This window comes from Camponotus floridanus, unplaced genomic scaffold (assembly GCF_003227725.1).
Source record: "Camponotus floridanus strain SB8 unplaced genomic scaffold, Cflo_v7.5 scaffold8, whole genome shotgun sequence".
Classification (NCBI taxonomy): Eukaryota; Metazoa; Arthropoda; class Insecta; order Hymenoptera; family Formicidae; genus Camponotus; species Camponotus floridanus.
In genome coordinates this window covers 1942310-1962793 of record NW_020229849.1, presented here as the reverse complement: position 1 = coordinate 1962793, position 20484 = coordinate 1942310, and the positions used below count along the sequence as shown (strand labels likewise).

The following is a 20484-nucleotide window of genomic DNA, read 5'->3' as shown; positions in this document are numbered from 1 at the left end:
ATCTTTTTTTATCTGTGATAAAATCTGTGATAAAATCTGTGATAGCGGTGGAAATGAAAGTTTCGAATTTAATACTATGCTAATGTGTACAACTGAATCTTGATGTCAGCTATTTAATTTTAACTCACTCGTAATTAATTATAGCGATTTTAATTTCTCATACGTTTTTCACCTTTCAAATGTCACGAGTGTCGAGGCTGTCCGGTGTTTTCTAGAAAATGCCTCGATATTACGAGGCAGAAATACCGACAGTACCAAAGTACGGCGACTCTGGGAGAAGAGTATCGAGCGTAAGGGATGCGCATGAAGGGGGTCGAGTAGTGGGATTACTCGTTAGGCCGAGTCGGCGTAAACGTCGAACCGCTTTATTCGGCGTCGGTAACCAGACGAGGAGATAGCCTCCCTTGGCGTAAGAGCCGGTGGAGGTGGCGGAGATGGTAGGTGAACCGAGGAAGAGAGAGCTAGAGAGCGCGAGAGAGCGAGAGAGAAAGAGAGAGGCGAGGAGGGAGACGTGTAGAGAGAACGAGAGGAGAATGCTGAAGGTGGTTCGCTAATGTCACGCCGCGTTCCTAGAACCCTCCGCACGCTGAAATTAGATTACCGCGAGATTGCTGCCCTTCTACTCTTCCCTCCCGCGTCCCCCCCCCTCCTTCTCGGCGATGCTCGCCTCTGGCCCCCGCGCGGCTTCGTTCCCCGCTCCTTGGGCCTCCTCGAGCTTCTCTTCGTCCACCACCATCACCATCGAGAGTCGTTCCCAGAGCCCGTCCTGTCGTTGGCATCGTCACGGCGAAATCTATCTACCTACCTGGTGGCCTTTCTCGTGGCTTTGCGTCGGATCGGTCGCTCTGCAGAGATGGAATCGTGTTCGTGTGTGTACGCGAGCTCCGATATGTAGGTATACTCGCGCCGCGTGCGTGTGCGAGCCGGCGGAGACGATGCGTGCGTGTGAGACGTGCGTGTCTACATCACCTACGCAGCTGACGGGATGGTGCGGGATGATACCGCACGCCATTTCTAGGAACTCATCCCGACCGAATCCTCTTCGCACGCATGCACGCACGCACGCATGCACGCATGCACGCACGAACGAACGAACGAATCGTCGAATGGACGGACGGACGGACGGACGGACGGACGGACGGGCGGATGGATGGATGGATGGATGGACGAGCGAACGGACAGACCGGTCGCGCGCGCACGCAACGCACGCACGCACGCACGCACGCACGCGACGCACGATGGGCGCGAATACACACGTTCCGCTGCGACCGGTTTTTTTGGAAGCGAGATTCGGCTCCTCAATTTCGAGATTACCTTCGTCGGGCAAAACCCGCTTCTAATCTTCTTCAGCATCCGCTCCGCATCACTTGGCAAATACGACGCCAAATTCAGGATTCGAGAATATCGAGAAAAATGTGTATTAAATGTTAAAAGATGAGAAATTAATATTTTCATGTATTTTAATTCGTTTTCGAATCGTATATATATGAAATAATCATCGCTATTGTTTTTTTTAATTTCAATTGACTCGAGCCGGTAAATATTATATTGACCAAGAAATTAGACTAGCTTCGATATGCAAAAATAAATTAATAAAATGTGGAAAGATTTACTTGCATATAATGCGTAATATGAAAAATTCTTTGTCTTGAATCCCTCTCAATTTAGATATATTTACAAGATTATTATTCGACGCGTTAACTTATTTTTGCATGACATTGTTCATTTAGCAAGTGGAACGTACAAATTTGAATCGTCTAATTGAAACAGGTTGCGAAGAGAGCTCGTTGCGAGTTAAACTTTAATGCGAGCAAAACTGACGCGATCGATCATCGTCATTTAATTTTATACTTGTTTTTCGAAATTTAAAAATGTACGCCAGTCGCGCGTACGAGATTCGTTCGATTCTCCTGCGAGGAAGAGCAACGGGAAACGGTAACGTCAACGTATGCGTCGCGTCCCACGGCAGGAGTACGGCATCCGGGACGAACTATTAATTTCCTTTCGGTCTCGCCGATTTCCGCGGCCATGCGCGTCGTAATTTTCTCGCCGATTCGTCGCGGACGCGATGGCGAGTTTTGCGGTGGCACGGGAAAACATACGACGCAATAATCACGCGACAATAACGCGTTATGCGTATACAGATGCAATTCAATGATGATATTCTTTGAACGATGAGAAAACGAAGAAGAATAAAAGTCTTTTTCTCTGTCGCAACTTGCCCCGTTTATTTAAAGTACTTTGAACTAATTGAAGAAATTAATCTGATTTTTATTTATTTAATTTATTTTTAATTTATTTTTAATTTATTTTTAATTTATTTATTTTAATTTATTTTAATTTATTTTTATTTATTTAATTTATTTACTTTAATTTTACTTTGTAAATTTTCCCACACTGAGAAAAAAGACTGATTGCATTAATTAGAATTCTGATAGATTCAACCAGTATGTCTGTTGGAAAATGGACGAACCAGAATCCTTGTCCAGGAATTACCAGATGAATCTGATTAATTTCTCCTTGTTAAATTTACCAAATTTTCTGGTTAACAATACTAAACTCGTCAGCATCAAGTCGTCTAAAATTTTTCCCATCTAATCTCAAAAGTCTGTTTAATATTTTGAATTCCAACAAGATTATTGCATAAATTCAATCCAGGTTATCGAATAATTTAAATTATATAAATTATATTTAAATCGAATATTTATATCTATATCGAATTATATTTATATCGAATATTTTAAATTCAATTCGTTAAAAATTAAACTGATAAACAGTGATGCAAGAAGAGGATGCAGCTCAAACACACACAATCAGAGAGCTAGCGTCTTCTTTCTGGCACTACTGCTCGTAAGAGAAAAAAAAATATACTTTGGATTTAACATTAATATTAATTTTTTATATACATTTCATGGCAAATATTGAATACGAGTTAAGTTAAGAGTGGCAAGCAAAGAAATTAATGCAACAAGAAATTTTATAGATCCAACCAAAAAATTTATTAAACATTATTAAACGTTCTAATTATAAAAAATCGAGTCTTATCATGGTAACTAGAAATTCTTGTTTGATTGAACCAAAATGCCTTCAATCATATACGTCTTGTTGGTACAATCAAACGATTTTTTCTTTATCAATTTATTAATCTATTCAAACGATTTTTCTTAGTGCAAGTATATATTTTAAACATTACGATAAATAAATCCAAATTAAGATGCGGCGAAGAATGCCTTATCGAATTAACGGTTCGAATTATTATTCTCTGCCTACTTCCGTCTTGATGCGGAGCGCACATTTGCATCATGCGTACGTTATCGCGTCACGTTTCTGAAACGCGAACTGCTTGGCTAACCTGGTGTATAGAAGATGTGAGTTGCGACGAAACCCGGCGACTTCGTTTCCTAATACACGCGATCGTCCTCGGTATTCGACTCTCTTTCTCTCTCGCTCTCTCCCTCTTTATCGTTCTCCTGCTCTTTCGTCTCCCTCCCCCCCCCCTCCTCTTCTCTCAACAGAGTCTTAATAACAAAAGTTTCGCCGTGTTGGCTGCCTCCTCCTCGTACGACCTTCGTCTCAGGCCCATGCTACGGGGAGAGAGTATCATCTTACAGCTTACGAAGATCCCGCTTGTAACTCGCTCCCGTAAAGCAACTACCCGCCCCCACGTGCGCCAACTATCTCGTGAAGTCGCATAGCATTACGCTTCTCTTCTCGCGTCCGTTTCTCAAAGGCGAACTTGGAGGTAAGACGAATAGTGCGAAGGCGGGAAAAGCGGACGAAATTGAGACCGAGGCATTAAAACCGAAGGTTCAATTTCGTACCTTTGTACAAATTGGGTCAGCGGTGGTGCTCCCGCTAATACATGTATAGTTTATCGAGGTATAAGTTGGGAATGACTACATCGAATTTCCTGTTGCAAATTGAAGATTATATTATTGAATTGTCGCGCGTTACCAGCGAGAAATAAATGCAGTATCAAATGAGATGTAACGTTTAGCGAGAACTGTTTTATTTTCATCGCGGCCAGTTTGCAAAGAGCTTCGAGTAAAATACAATATATAGGTTAATGTAATAAATTAGACCTGTACAATTTTAGACAGAGCGATGAAGGCACTTTCTCGGTTAACGTGCTTTAATATAACTGGCATAAATGAATATGAAGAAAAATAATATAGTCTCGGGAGGACAAATTTTTTTTTCCTTGGCCTATCTGGAATGAAGAATTTGCGAAACAGCGTTATAAACGAACGAGCTGGCAGAAGCTACCGCTACATACCATCCCGCAAAGTGGCATAGCATTACGCCTTTCATGTCCGTTTCTCGAAAGAAACTTTGCGGGACTGCTCTTCTCGAAAGCGTAAGGAGACGTCTACAAACTCGACGGGCGAGGATTAAATTGAGGGAAGTCTTCTTAAAGTTGCATGCCGACTATCTTTTAAAACTATTAAGTCAAGGCAGATATGATTTTCGCTTCACGGAGGAACTCGGAGAGAGAGTACGGGAGAATTTCCGTAATAAAATCTAGATAAATGCGGAATTACGCTACTTAAGACGGTAGCGTTGCAAGCAACTTGGACGTCGTTAAAATGTCACCTTTAATTCCAACATGCCAGATTTGCGAAATTTCAACGATTCGTGACATATCTCATTCGATTATCGCATGCGACACCCCGCGTTCTCGTTTTTCTCTCCGATTTAGCCATTTCTTCGTCATACATAATGCAAATGTGATGTAACACGAACAAACGTCAGTGGGATCAACTTACTGGCCATCGTTGTGGAAAATCTACTTCGATGAAGCGGAAAATATTTACCGACGACTCTGTGCGTCCTGTTGGCACAGAAGCATGACGCGCATCCAATAAGCGTTTCGCGAGGGCGACAATCGGGCAGGGTCAGTTTTCAACTCGGCGCCGCGTGACAGCGCATATCCATTTACTGCTTTCGAGGATTGTTTATAGCGTGCGTGTCATAGGTCGACGGTAGTACACGCTGCGAAGGATCGTGCGTTACCTATCGCTTCGGGGATGCGTAAATCCGAGCTCCGAGAGATATATCGACAAGTTTTTTTTTGTTTTCCTATTCGTCATAATTAAAAACCGCTGGTATGCAAAACTCAACATTTGCAAAATTTAGTCATACAAGAATTTCAACAAAGGTATAAAAACAAACACTTCTTAATTTTATCGATTTCTTTTCAATTTTATTTTTTTTTATTTTTTTGCACCTTTATTTTTATATATTTTATAATTTTATCTTCAAATTAATCTCGCTCTCTTCTCTCTCTCTCTCTCTCTCTGCTTAAGAAATTTATAAATACTATAGCTACATATTTTTAAATCTGAAAATGTATTATTTGAAATTCTTCATTTTGTGTATTTTGCAAAAATAATTTTGCCCGAATGATATATCGATAAGTTTTTTTTCTATTCGTCATAATTAAAAACCGTTGGTATACAAAACTCAACATTTGCAAAATTTAGTCGTACAAGAATTTCAACAAAGGTATAAAAACAAACACCTCTTAATTTTATCGATTTCTTTTCAATTTTATTTTTTTTTTATTTTTTTGCACCTTTATTTTTATATATTTTATAATTTTATCTTCAAATTAATCTCGCTCTCTTCTTTCTCTCTCTCTCTCTCTCTGCTTAAGAAATTTATAAATACTATAGCTACATATTTTTAAATCTGAAAATGTATTATTTGAAATTCTTCATTTTGTGTATTTTGCAAAAATGATTTTGCCCGAATGATCTTTATTCAAAGGAATAGATTTAAATAAATTTTGCAAGTAAATAAGAGATATCCTAAAAGCAACGTTGCTTTCGCTTTAATAACTCATAATTCTAATAAAGAATTTACGTTACATGTATCCGTTAATTATACATTACGTACATTAATTTTTCGCCGATCTTGAATTGACTTTCTAATCGCGCCGCATAAATCGCCGCATAAATCTGCAACATTTATCGGGGTACTGCTCGAAGCATCAGCGAATATCGATGCATGATGCAGCTTGATGCGCGGCTAATATATGCATCGGTACAATTTAATTGCTTTCACCAAGAGATTGTTACTTAGTACGGATAAAGTATCTCAATTCGATAGTGATTAATGATTAATTCTTTCGATCGGTGGCTGTTGCAGAGATTGCGAGACTCGAAATATGACCAAAAAAATGTGTACATATTTTTAAATATAAAATGTATATATAATATATAAATGCATTTTTGGTCACATTTCAAGTCTTCCTTATCTGTACATACATATCACTTATGTCACTTACGTATGTACATGTATATAAAATTATTTGACACGAATCATAGAGATTTAAATATCCCGTTATACGAATTTTCCGACATAATGGTCGGAGAGCTAAATTTGCAAGTGATGATTTATGTCGGGTAGCGCGATACATACCACGTTAACCGGAAAAATTCCAGAGCGTTATGCGTTGCCGTTGGAGAATCAGAAAAAGCGCGATGCTCACGACACGATATCATCCTAATTGCTTCCAGGCTCTTGCGCGCGTAAATTACTTTGATTAATTGAGGCGAACTAGTGCGTGCATTTTTAATTCCACACGCCTCGCCACATAATTCACACGCGAATCGCATCTCCCGCGCCAAGTCCAAGGCGCGAAGTAGAAAGAACCGTGCGAGAGGAAAGGAGCAGTCGGAGATTATTATCGGCGGCCAACTTTTGCGCGCACAACGCAAGCGGCTCGTGCGGCTCGTCGCGGCTCCTCGTCGCTCCGGGTGCTTTGCGGCCACAAGTTTGCCACAATCAAATACAGGCACGAGAGCGAGTCTGGCCGCGAGCTATTATTTCGCCAAGTGCGAGCGCACCGCGACGGTTTGCGAATGCCTCGGAGCGATCGCGAGAAAGATCCCCCGCCCCGTCGTCGCCGCCGCCGATTCCATCGTCGTCGTCGTCGTCGACATCGTAATCGCGTGCTCGCGTTTGCCGCGCAAATATCCGACTACTGCGGATAGTAAGGTAGACCTTTTCCTTTTTATCAGTCGCGTAATGAGCCGGCAGCCAAAACAGAGACTACGCGTTGACGAATTTAATTCGAAAGTCGGTCGATAGATTTGATAAAATATAATACGGTAATTGGAAATGATGCAAACATCGCTCTCTCTTTCCAGATAATTTCAGGGGAATCTCGCTATTTACATTGAAAATGCTAACAACTAATGATATCCAACTGTACACTGAGAAAAATCGTTTGATTGTATCAACAAGACGTATGATTGAAGGCATTTTGGTTCAATCAAACAAGAATTTCTAGTTATCGTGATAAGACTCGATTTTTTATAACTAGAACGTTTCATAGATTTTACTATAAGGATTAATATTTTCTAGTTGCATCTATAAAATTTCTTATTACATTAATTTCTTTGCTTGCCATTCTTAACTTAACTCGTATTCATTATTTGCCATGAAATGTATATAAAGAACTAGTTATTAACATTCCAAAGTATTTTTTGTCTCTTACGAGCAGTAGTGTCAGAAAGAGGACGCTAGCTCTCTGATTGTGTGTGTTTGAGCTGCATCCTCTTCTTGCATCATTGTTTATCGATTTAATTTTCAACAAATTGAATTTAAAATAATTTATTCAATAATCTGGATTGAACTTATCCAATAATCTTGCTGAAATTCAAAATATTAAACAGACTTTTGAGATTAGATGGACAAAATTTTTGACGATTTGGCTAGCGAATTTAGTATGATTAACCAGGAAATTTGATTTTTTTTTAAATTTAACAGGAAGAGATTAATCAGATTCATCTGGTAATTCTTACAAGAATTCTGGTTCGTCCATTTTCCAACGACATGCCGGAATCTACCAGAATTCTAATTAATGCAACTAGATTTTTTCTCAGTGCACTGTTGATTAATTTAATTTCTAACAAACTAAATTTACAATAATTTATTCAATAATCTGGATTGAATTTATCCAATAATCTTGCTGAAATTCAAAATATTAAACAGACTTTTGAGATTAGATGGACAAAATTTTAGACGACTTGGTGCTAGCGAATTTAGTATGATTAACCAGAAAATTTAACAGGAAGAGATTAATCAGATTCATCTGGTAATTCCTACAAGAATTCTAGTTCGTCCATTTTCCAACAGACATGCCGGAATCTACCAGAATTCTAATTAATGCAACTAGATTTTTTCTCAGTGCACTGTTGATTAATTTAATTTCTAACAAACTAAATTTACAATAATTTATTCAATAATCTGGATTGAATTTATCCAATAATCTTGCTGAAATTCAAAATATTAAACAGACTTTTGAGATTAGATGGACAAAATTTTAGACGACTTGGTGCTAGCGAATTTAGTATGATTAACCAGAAAATTTAACAGGAAGAGATTAATCAGATTCATCTGGTAATTCCTACAAGAATTCTAGTTCGTCCATTTTCCAACAGACATGCCGGAATCTACCAGAATTCTAATTAATGCAACTAGATTTTTTCTCAGTGCACTGTTGATCAATTTAATTTCTAACAAACTAAATTTACAATAATTTATTCAATAATCTGGATTGAATTTATCCAATAATCTTGCTGAAATTCAAAATATTAAACAGACTTTTGAGATTAGATGGACAAAATTTTAGACGACTTGGTGCTGGCGAGTTTGGTATGATTAACCAGAAAATTTGATAAATTTAACAGGAAGAGATTAATCAGATTCATCTGGCAATTCCTACAAGAATTCTGGTTCGTGCATTTTCCAACAGACATACCGGAATCCACCAGAATTCTAATTAATGCAACCAGATTGTTTTCTCAGTGTAGGCTAGAGATTCTCACGCTTTGACCGATTAAAAGCGACTAAATAAATTGAACGCGATGGATCGTGTATTATTAGGAGATTGGACAATTCTTGAGATTAATGGGAGCTCCTTCATGCTCTAAGACATAATGCATTCGATATTGGTCGATCGCTGGCGACCGAGGATTTACAGTATCGCTGCATCGATATTATCGGTCGATCGATAAATAGTCGTTTAAATATCGCCGTGTAAAGAGACGAGCGCGAGTTACGGTGCAGCGCTATACACGCTGTCGTGTATCGCGAGCGTGCACACGTACACACGTATACGTACACACATATATAATAGTACGTGGCGGCGAGAAAGGGGGTAAATGAATCGGCGCGCTTTGCGCGCCGAGGCCGGGGGAAAGGCAGGCGTGCACGAAGCTTATCCGCGGAACATGCAATAGCACGCGTATTAAAAGTCGGCTAATTTAAAATCGAGCGAAGATCTGCGCGCGGGCCGCAATCGAGCCGCGAACCGTACTAGAGCTGACTCACGATCCGCCGAGAAATGGCGTAGCCGTCGGGGGATCTCGTCTAGCGGAAGGTCGTTGCCTCCCGCGCGCGCAAAAACGTTGCGAACCGCCTATAGGTCATTCTACGCGATCGCCAATTCGCGAGAGAACTCGTCACGGAATTGTATTATTACTCCGCGAGAGAATCGTTTTATTCCGATTACGAGCTTGAAACACACATTTTTTTTTTACATCGAGTGAGGGGATATTTTGTAGAGAAAAATTATCCGAAACTTTTTCACGCGAAATCATAGCAGAGATATTACACATGTTATCACATAATTTCACACACAATCTGACACATGTTTGTAAATTTGCTTACAGAACCGGTAGGAGATTTCACGGAGCTATGAGGAAGCAATGTTACTATTCGCCGTTACAAGTCACGCATCGCATCTATACCCGCGTAATGGCGAGACGCAGGCGAGTACGCTCGTATTGTCGAACGCGAGTCGATCGTTTGGCGTCACGTCTTCATCCGCCACGATCGATCTCGAAGGCTCATAACGGTTGAGCTTGATTAACCCTTGCACGCCTTGGAGAGTATCGCGAATAATTCTTGGCGTTTCGCGCGCACGCGCGCGCATTGACGGCCCGAGGAGCCCCGGTGCGAGAGCGCTTGCAAATGACTGAATCCCTATAAATCAGGGCTATAAATCGATAGCTCAACTTGGCGGAGCCCATTAAGCGAGCTCCGTAATAAAGCTGTATCGGTAACGTTATTGGTGTCCTCTTAATAACAACTTTGCGATCGCGACCGAATAACAGAGAGCAGCGTGAATTATGGCGTAAACTCCACCCCTTTATCTCACCCCAGCTTCTACTTTGTTACATCCAGCAGGTACGAGGTGTGTCGCATGGATCTGGTAATTTCTTTGTTTGTCTCGTCAATCTGAGTATAGCTTTTTTTTTAATTGAAAACGCCAGGATGCTTGCAAGAATTAAATCTCACAATTGGAAATGGACGATTTGAAAAATGCGAGGTTTCCTTTTTCGAAAATTTCGTCGGTTACGAAATTGAACGTGGAAAAACTGACCGAAAGGTAAACGCGTAATGAGATTTTGGTTAAGTGCACAATCGACGCTAAATTAATAACGAATCAAATATGCGAGATTCTGTCTCTAAATCGGAGACATTTTAACCGCGGGGTCACCAACCCACCTTTAGTAATCGCGAGCGATGAAGGGACGGCGAGATCTTTTTTCATTTTTCTGGAAATCGAGCGGCGGGCATGAATTATTACCGAGATCACGAATCCGCTTTCCACCCCACTTCGTTTCAGCAGTAGAAATACGAGGGTTCTATGAACCAAGCTTGTTAAAACTTCAGGCTATCCGGCTTGCACGGCGTGCAAAGCTTTGACGTTTTTCAAAAATTACATTTCGAGATACTACATTTTTTTTTTACATTCCGCCTTTTACGTCTCATTTTCTAATGTTTGCTATTAAAAATCCGCTGACCGAGATTGGTTTCGCGAGAGTGAAAACTGTCACGTCACTAGACACGTCACATTTTTCTGTAAATGAAGACAAATTTGAAATAGCATTTAATCGATTAAGTATGTCGTGATTTTTTTCTCTCAGCTATTTACATGTCGTAACATTTTTGTTCTAAACTAAGGAAAAAAATGACGTTCAATTTTATAAATAATAAACGAAGATATAGGAATAACACGTAGAAATTCTAGCTATGCTTTTTTGCATAGATGTTTAACACATCTACTTGATTATTTCCATTTCGATAATTCTCTCCTAAAACTGATACTATTAAACGAAATATATATTTTTTTCTCGCTATTTTTTTAGCAGAATAAAATATAATTTTATGTTTAATAAAGATTTATAACTAAATTATTACGTGGCAATATACTAACTGTTAGATTAAGCTTCTGAAATGACCCGAGAATAATCTGTTTATAAACTGGAAAGCAACGCAAAGTAAAGGCTTTTATTATAACAAAATGAAGACAAATTACTATTGCTATTAAATATCTTGTTCAAAACTCGCGTTCGTGTGAGGCTTCTCGAAAATACTACTGGAATGTGCCGGATGCGTCAAAACTGACCCGACCGTCTATTTTTAGCGATTAAATTCGAAACGACGAATTGTCGGGAGGCGCACGGAACCGCGGTAAAAAGGACAAGCAATATCAGATACACGCGGCAGGAATGTTCGTTCTGTACGTGGCTCGCGAAGGATATAATAATAATATCGGCACGAACGCGAACGCGGGTGGGGTATATAGTCGTCACGACGGATCACGTCGAAAGTCGTGATCCTCCGCGGCGTCCAGGGACGGCGAGATCGCGCTTGTGATCAGCTCCTCTCTCGCAGAAGGCAACTCTCCCGCAGAAGAGGATCCGCTTCTCTCTCTCTCTCTCACTCTGTCTCTCTTTCTCTCTTTCTGTCTTGCCCGGCTCAACCTCCGCACAAAGTTCTGGTGCGTGCAATGCGAAACGTGACAGAACCCACCCGCCCTTCGTCCGCCCTCCTAACAATACCTTCGTCTCTTCTGCCGCCGCTTCTTCTTTCCCGTCTACCTCTTTACCCCGCGCGGCTCCACCTCTTGCTCTTCCTCCCCCTTTTCTTCCTTTTCCCTTCCCCGCTTCCTCCTCCTTCCTTTCTTCTTCTCTCTTAATCTCATCCTCCTCCCACCTTTACTCTCCGTTCGTTGCTTACCGCTCTCGATCCGACCTCACCTCACCCGCGATCTTTACTCCCCGTGAAATGATCCCCGAAGACATTTCAGTGGCGACTCGCGGCACCAAGGATAACCGGAATCCGTTAACGCGACGTCCAATTCTCTACTCTCCGCGGTTGTATCGTGACGGAGTTATAAATCGGCGCCGAATGGCCGCGTAAAAGCAGACGCCGACGATATTAAACGCCGCGGAGACTGACTGACAGGATTCGAGAAGGGATACTATCGAATATCGCCTTACTGACCTCTTGTTCCTCTTTTCAATTTTTATCTCCGTCTTGCTCCTCTTTCTAGTCCAATATCTGTCACTGGTCGATTACATGATAATTTATATCGAGTCGTAATACGCGAGCGTAAACAATGCTATAAAGTCTCGTTGCAAATCCTGCGCATCATCTCGGAGAAAGATAGGTCTTAATAATTTCTCAACAATTATTAAAAAAGCGGACAAATTAATTTAAAACGATATGAAATGCACTGAGAAAAAATTTGGTTGCATTAATTAGAATTCTGGTAGATTCAATCAGTATGTCTGTTGGAAAATGGACGAATTAGAATTCTGGTAGGCATTGCCAGATGAATCTGATTCATTTCTTCCTGTTAAATTTACCAAATTTTCCGATTAATAATATTAAACTCACCAGCACCAAGTCGTCTAAAATTTTGTCCATCTAATCTCAAAAATCTGTTTAATATTTTGAATTCCAACAAGATTATCGGATAAATTCAATCCAGATTATTGAATAAATTATTTTAAATTCACTTTGTTAGAAATTAAACTGATAAACAATGCACTGAGAAAAAATCTGGTTGCATTAATTAGAATTCTGGTAGATTCAACCAGTATGTCTGTTGCAAAAAAAGACGAACTAGAATTCTTGTAGGAATTACCAGATGAATCTGATTCATTTCTTCCTGTTAAATTTACCAAATTTTCCGATTAATAATATTAAACTCACCAGCACCAAGTCGTCTAAAATTTTGTCCATCTAATCTCAAAAGTCTGTTTAATATTTTGAATTCCAACAAGATTATCGGATAAGTTCAATCCAGATTATTGAATAAATTATTTTAAATTCACTTTGTTAGAAATTAAACTGATAAACAATGCACTGAGAAAAAATCTGGTTGCATTAATTAGAATTCTGGTAGATTCAACCAGTATGTCTGTTGCAAAAAAAGACGAACTAGAATTCTTGTAGGAATTACCAGATGAATCTGATTCATTTCTTCCTGTTAAATTTACCAAATTTTCCGATTAATAATATTAAACTCGCCAACACCAAGTCGTCTAAAATTTTGTCCATCTAATCTCAAAAGTCTGTTTAATATTTTAAATTCTAACAAGATTATTGGATAAATTCTATGCAGATTATTGAGTAAATTATTTTAAATTCAGTTTCTTAGACATTAAACTGATAAACAGTGCACTGAAAAAAAATCTAGTTGCATTAATTAGAATTCTGGTAGATTCAACCAGTATGTCTGTTGCAAAAAAGACGAACTGGAATTCTTGTAGAAATTACCAGATGAATCTGATTAATTTCTTCCTGTTAAATTTACCAAATTTTCTGGTTAATACTATTAAACTCGCCAGCACCAAGTCGTCTAAAATTTTGTCCATCTAATCTCAAAAGTCTGTTTAATATTTTGAATTCCAACAAGATTATCGGATAAGTTCAATCCAGATTATTGAATAAATTATTTTAAATTCACTTTGTTAGAAATTAAACTGATAAACAATGCACTGAGAAAAAATCTGGTTGCATTAATTAGAATTCTGGTAGATTCAACCAGTATGTCTGTTGCAAAAAAAGACGAACTAGAATTCTTGTAGGAATTACCAGATGAATCTGATTCATTTCTTCCTGTTAAATTTACCAAATTTTCCGATTAATAATATTAAACTCACCAGCACCAAGTCGTCTAAAATTTTGTCCATCTAATCTCAAAAGTCTGTTTAATATTTTGAATTCCAACAAGATTATCGGATAAGTTCAATCCAGATTATTGAATAAATTATTTTAAATTCACTTTGTTAGAAATTAAACTGATAAACAATGCACTGAGAAAAAATCTGGTTGCATTAATTAGAATTCTGGTAGATTCAACCAGTATGTCTGTTGCAAAAAAAGACGAACTAGAATTCTTGTAGGAATTACCAGATGAATCTGATTCATTTCTTCCTGTTAAATTTACCAAATTTTCCGATTAATAATATTAAACTCACCAGCACCAAGTCGTCTAAAATTTTGTCCATCTAATCTCAAAAGTCTGTTTAATATTTTGAATTCCAACAAGATTATCGGATAAGTTCAATCCAGATTATTGAATAAATTATTTTAAATTCACTTTGTTAGAAATTAAACTGATAAACAATGCACTGAGAAAAAATCTGGTTGCATTAATTAGAATTCTGGTAGATTCAACCAGTATGTCTGTTGCAAAAAAAGACGAACTAGAATTCTTGTAGGAATTACCAGATGAATCTGATTCATTTCTTCCTGTTAAATTTACCAAATTTTCCGATTAATAATATTAAACTCACCAGCACCAAGTCGTCTAAAATTTTGTCCATCTAATCTCAAAAGTCTGTTTAATATTTTGAATTCCAACAAGATTATCGGATAAGTTCAATCCAGATTATTGAATAAATTATTTTAAATTCACTTTGTTAGAAATTAAACTGATAAACAATGCACTGAGAAAAAATCTGGTTGCATTAATTAGAATTCTGGTAGATTCAACCAGTATGTCTGTTGCAAAAAAAGACGAACTAGAATTCTTGTAGGAATTACCAGATGAATCTGATTCATTTCTTCCTGTTAAATTTACCAAATTTTCCGATTAATAATATTAAACTCACCAGCACCAAGTCGTCTAAAATTTTGTCCATCTAATCTCAAAAGTCTGTTTAATATTTTGAATTCCAACAAGATTATCGGATAAGTTCAATCCAGATTATTGAATAAATTATTTTAAATTCACTTTGTTAGAAATTAAACTGATAAACAATGCACTGAGAAAAAATCTGGTTGCATTAATTAGAATTCTGGTAGATTCAACCAGTATGTCTGTTGCAAAAAAAGACGAACTAGAATTCTTGTAGGAATTACCAGATGAATCTGATTCATTTCTTCCTGTTAAATTTACCAAATTTTCCGATTAATAATATTAAACTCACCAGCACCAAGTCGTCTAAAATTTTGTCCATCTAATTTCAAAAGTCTGTTTAATATTTTGAATTCCAACAAGATTATCGGATAAGTTCAATCCAGATTATTGAATAAATTATTTTAAATTCAGTTTGTTGGAAATTAAACTGATAAACAGTGATGCAAGAAGAGGATGCAACTCAAACACACACAATCAGAGAGCTAGCGTCTTCTTTCTGGCACTACTGCTCGTAAGAGAAAAAAAATATACTTTGGATTTAACGTTAATACTAGTTCTTTATATACATTTCATGGGAAATATTGAATACGAGTTAAGTTTAGAGTGGCAAGCAAAGAAATTAATGCAACAAGAAAGTTTATAGATCCAACCAAATCCTTATAGTAAAATCTATTAAACGTTCTAGTTATAAAAAATCGAGTGTTATCATGATAACTAGAAATTCTTGTTTGATTTAATCAAAATGCCTTCAATCATATATGTCTTATTGGTACAATCAAATGATTTTTCTCAGTGCGAAATAAATTTAAAACATTACACGTAAACTTTTGTTCAATTGCCAAGAATATTCAAGCAACAATAATCTTTTTACATATTTACACGTAATTATTTTGTTATCATTACGATCGAGATCAGTTGTTTTTATGTGTGTCAGTGACTCTTTTTATCAAGCAATATCAAGAGAGAGAGCGTAGCTGGCGTAATTTGAATCTATTAAAAAACAAAAATTTTCCTCGAAATTATTTTTCGAGGCCGGGCTTTCAAATATTTTCATAGCCGTTACACGTTTGCGTCCTCGAAACTCGATGATGAAAAGTTATCACCGGTCAGGCCGGATGCCTGAAATCGCATTATCGTTAGGAGAATATTGGATGATAACCAATTGGCAGTTATACCGTTGGTGCCCGTGGCATTTTGAATTTATCCTCTCGACGAGAGCGCGAGAGGGCACGGGATCGACGCGCGGTCGCGTCGAAGATCGATAATTCCGCGGCACGCTGCGCGCTACGGTAAAGTAAGCGCGCCGCTCGGAAAAAAATACGGCGGCACGTTCTCCCGCACGGGATTTCGCCGAACGATTCCGACCGTGAGATTTGGATCACCCCGTATAGTACACGAGAGCCTTACGATGGCGACCTCGCTATCTTACCTCACGATCCTGATCACGATCACGCACGCACGCCGAACCGCCCACTGCGTCCCCCCGCTGCACCCTCCTCCCTCTCTCTCGTTCTCTCCGCTCCGTTCTCCTTCTCTAAGCCCTTCACCCCGAGAGTTCCGACTCTCTCTCGGAGCGCGAACGCACGTGCGTGCGCCTGGATAGGGAAATAATTCCGCGCGAAGCTGGCAACGCGAGCTGCGACGCGTAAATCCGCTTATCGCGAATCGCTTTATTCTCCTTCGGATATTAATATATTATATAGCGCGTGTAAATACATCCTGTGCCGCGTTCTCTTTCCTAACGGATATCGTCGAATATTTTTTGTCAGCCGATTTAGAGCGTATATATTTCTCGTACTTCAGTGTGCAACATTACGTACTCCTACATTTCATTCGATTCATTTATATCAATTTATAAATCAACTGCCTGTTGCGACTGTCACTTTGCTCGGCGACAAAAACGGGCTCGATCGTTGCGCGATATCAGCGATATATCGATCCCGGCGATCGTTATTAACGCCGGTCTCTCTCCCTCTCTCTCTCGCTCGCATCCAGAACAGAACGTACAGCGGAGAGAACGTTATTGCAACGCAACACAAAGGACATTACTCGCTCGGGCCGCCACATCGTTGCACCCACATACGTGCTTTACACGTAAGCGCGTACGCACGCGTGACCGCGGGCACGCTTCTCGCGCACGACTAACGGTGCCCGCGGACATTTTTCGATTCCGTTCGCTCTCTCGGCGAGAACGAGCCGAGAGAGCGAACGGCGCGTAGGTGGAATCGCTTCAACGAACGTCGTCGTGACCCGCCGTAACCTCGGCCGACCGCTGCCGATATCCCGGATCGACGAGCGCGATGCGAAATGTTCGATTAACAATCCGCTGTAAGCGGTAGTTTATAAAGCTACGTTCTACGGGCCTCTCAATGCGTCTCTTTGCGATAAATTGTATGCAAAGTGACGAATCCTCGTTTCCAGATTCGGGATATTACGTGAAATTAAAATGACAGGCGAATAAAATCCTACGACTATAAAATTCAGCAGAACAAAGAGAAAAATCTTGACGCAGGTCTATTTATTTTAGAGTAAAATATTCCAAATCTTCATACTTAATGATATGTTATAAAAGTACTTTATATTTCAAGATTATACACTGAGAAAAAATCTGGTTGCATTTATTAGAATTCTGGTAGATTCAACCAGTATGTCTGTTGGAAAATGGACGAACTGGAATTCTTGTAGAAATTACCAGATGAATCTGATTAATTTCTTCCTGTTAAATTTACCAAATTTTCTGGTTAATACTATTAAACTCGCCAGCACCAAGTCGTCTAAAATTTTTTTCATCTAATCTCAAAAGTCTGTTTAATATTTTAAATTCTAACAAGATTATTGGATAAATTCTATGCAGATTATTGAGTAAATTATTTTAAATTCAGTTTCTTAGACATTAAACTGATAAACAGTGCACTGAAAAAAAATCTAGTTGCATTAATTAGAATTCTGGTAGATTCAACCAGTATGTCTGTTGCAAAAAAGACGAACTAGAATTCTTGTAGGAATTACCAGATGAATCTGATTAATTTCTTCCTGTTAAATTTACCAAATTTTCTGGTTAATACTATTAAACTCGCCAGCACCAAGTCGTCTAAAATTTTTTCCATCTAATCTCAAAAGTCTGTTTAATATTTTAAATTCTAACAAGATTATTGGATAAATTCTATGCAGATTATTGAGTAAATTATTTTAAATTCAGTTTCTTAGACATTAAACTGATAAACAGTGCACTGAAAAAAAATCTAGTTGCATTAATTAGAATTCTGGTAGATTCAACCAGTATGTCTGTTGCAAAAAAGACGAACTAGAATTCTTGTAGGAATTACCAGATGAATCTGATTAATTTCTTCCTGTTAAATTTACCAAATTTTCTGGTTAATACTATTAAACTCGCCAACACCAAGTCGTCTAAAATTTTTTTCATCTAATCTCAAAAGTCTGTTTAATATTTTAAATTCCAACAAGATTATTGGATAAATTCTATCCAGATTATTGAATAAATTATTTTAAATTCAGTTTGTTAGAAATTAAACTGATAAACAGTGCACTGAAAAAAAATCTAGTTGCATTAATTAGAATTCTGGTAGATTCAACCAGTATGTCTGTTGCAAAAAAGACGAACTAGAATTCTTGTAGGAATTACCAGATGAATCTGATTAATTTCTTCCTGTTAAATTTACCAAATTTTCTGGTTAATACTATTAAACTCGCCAGCACCAAGTCGTCTAAAATTTTTTCCATCTAATCTCAAAAGTCTGTTTAATATTTTAAATTCTAACAAGATTATTGGATAAATTCTATGCAGATTATTGAGTAAATTATTTTAAATTCAGTTTCTTAGACATTAAACTGATAAACAGTGCACTGAAAAAAAATCTAGTTGCATTAATTAGAATTCTGGTAGATTCAACCAGTATGTCTGTTGCAAAAAAAGACGAACTAGAATTCTCGTAGGAATTACCAGATGAATCTGATTAATTTCTTCCTGTTAAATTTACTAAATTTTCTGGTTAATACTATTAAACTCGCCAACACCAAGTCGTCTAAAATTTTTTTCATCTAATCTCAAAAGTCTGTTTAATATTTTAAATTCCAACAAGATTATTGGATAAATTCTATCCAGATTATTGAATAAATTATTTTAAATTCAGTTTGTTAGAAATTAAACTGATAAACAGTGCACTGAAAAAAAATCTGGTTGCATTAATTAGAATTCTGGTAGATTCAACCAGTATGTCTGTTGCAAAAAAAGACGAACTAGAATTCTTGCAGGAATTACCAGATGAATCTGATTAATTTCTTCCTGTTAAATTTACTAAATTTTCTGGTTAATAATACTGAAGCCAGCACCAAGTCGTCTAAAATTTTTTCCATCTAATCTCAAAAGTCCGTTTAATATTTTAAATTCCAACAAGATTATTGTATAAATTCAATCCAGATTATTGAATAAATTATTTTAAATTCAGTTTGTTAGAAATTAAACTGATAAACAGTGATGCAAGAAGAGAGTGCAGCTCAAAGACACACAATCAGAGAGCCAGCATCCTCTTTCTGGCACTACTGCTTGTAAGAGAAAAAAAATATACTTTGGATTTAACGTTAATACTATTTCTTTATATACATTTCATGGTAAATATTGAATACAAGTTAAGAGTGGCAAGCAAAGAAATTAATGTAACAAGAAATTTTATAGATCCAACCAGAAAATACTAATAGTAAATCCTTATAGTAAAATCTATTAAACGTTCTAGTTATAAAAAATCGTGTCTTATCGTGATAACTAGAAATTCTTGTTTGCTTTAATCAAAATGCCTTCAATCATATACGTCTTGTTGGTCCAATCAAACGATTTTTCTCAGTGTACGATTATAAAATTCAGCGGAACAAAGAGAAAAATCTTGACGCACGTCTATTTTACGTCTCGCGTCACGTCTTAGTTTAGAGTAAACTATTCGAAATTTTCATACTTAATGATATGCTATAAAAGTACTTTATATTTCAAGATCATTATACGACCATAAAATGTCCAATTATCTATATATTTAAATAATTAAAAAAATACATTTACATCTTGGATATTTCCGAGTACTTGGGCCCTGGAGGTAAAATATATTTTATATCGTTCGCAGAAAACGAACGAAGATCTCTTCTTCTCACATCTAAGACAGGCATCGTTCCCTCGACGCTGATCGACGCCCGTGATCTGTTTCCCTAAGAACACGACGGTCTCCCGGTGGAACCGAAGCGCGGGGCACCGATATATATATATATATATATATATATATATATATATATATATATATATATTGCCGCGAAGTTGTCTTTGACCCGGGTTGACCCCCAGGGACGCCCGCGTACGGACGTCCGTATTTGCGCACTGAGACGATCCGTCGTCGTCGTCGTCGTCGTCTTCATCGTGTCGTCCACGTCGTTTCCGCCTTCATTCTTGCGCGAGATGTTGGTAGGTAGGTAGTTTGTAATTCTCGTTGGCTGCCTTCTCCACGGCCGAGGTCACCCGCTCATAATTG

General features: G+C 37.9%; 1 protein-coding gene across 1 annotated transcript in view; it reads left to right on the top strand.

Annotated features, from left to right (window-relative positions):
* Positions 1-20484, top strand: part of LOC105258197 — a 119698-nt gene that overhangs the window by 73982 nt on the left and 25232 nt on the right. The window contains exon 3 of the mRNA XM_025414308.1: positions 9684-9782. Within this exon, the coding sequence (XP_025270093.1) occupies positions 9684-9782 (99 nt within the window). The remainder of the gene's footprint in view (positions 1-9683; positions 9783-20484) is intronic.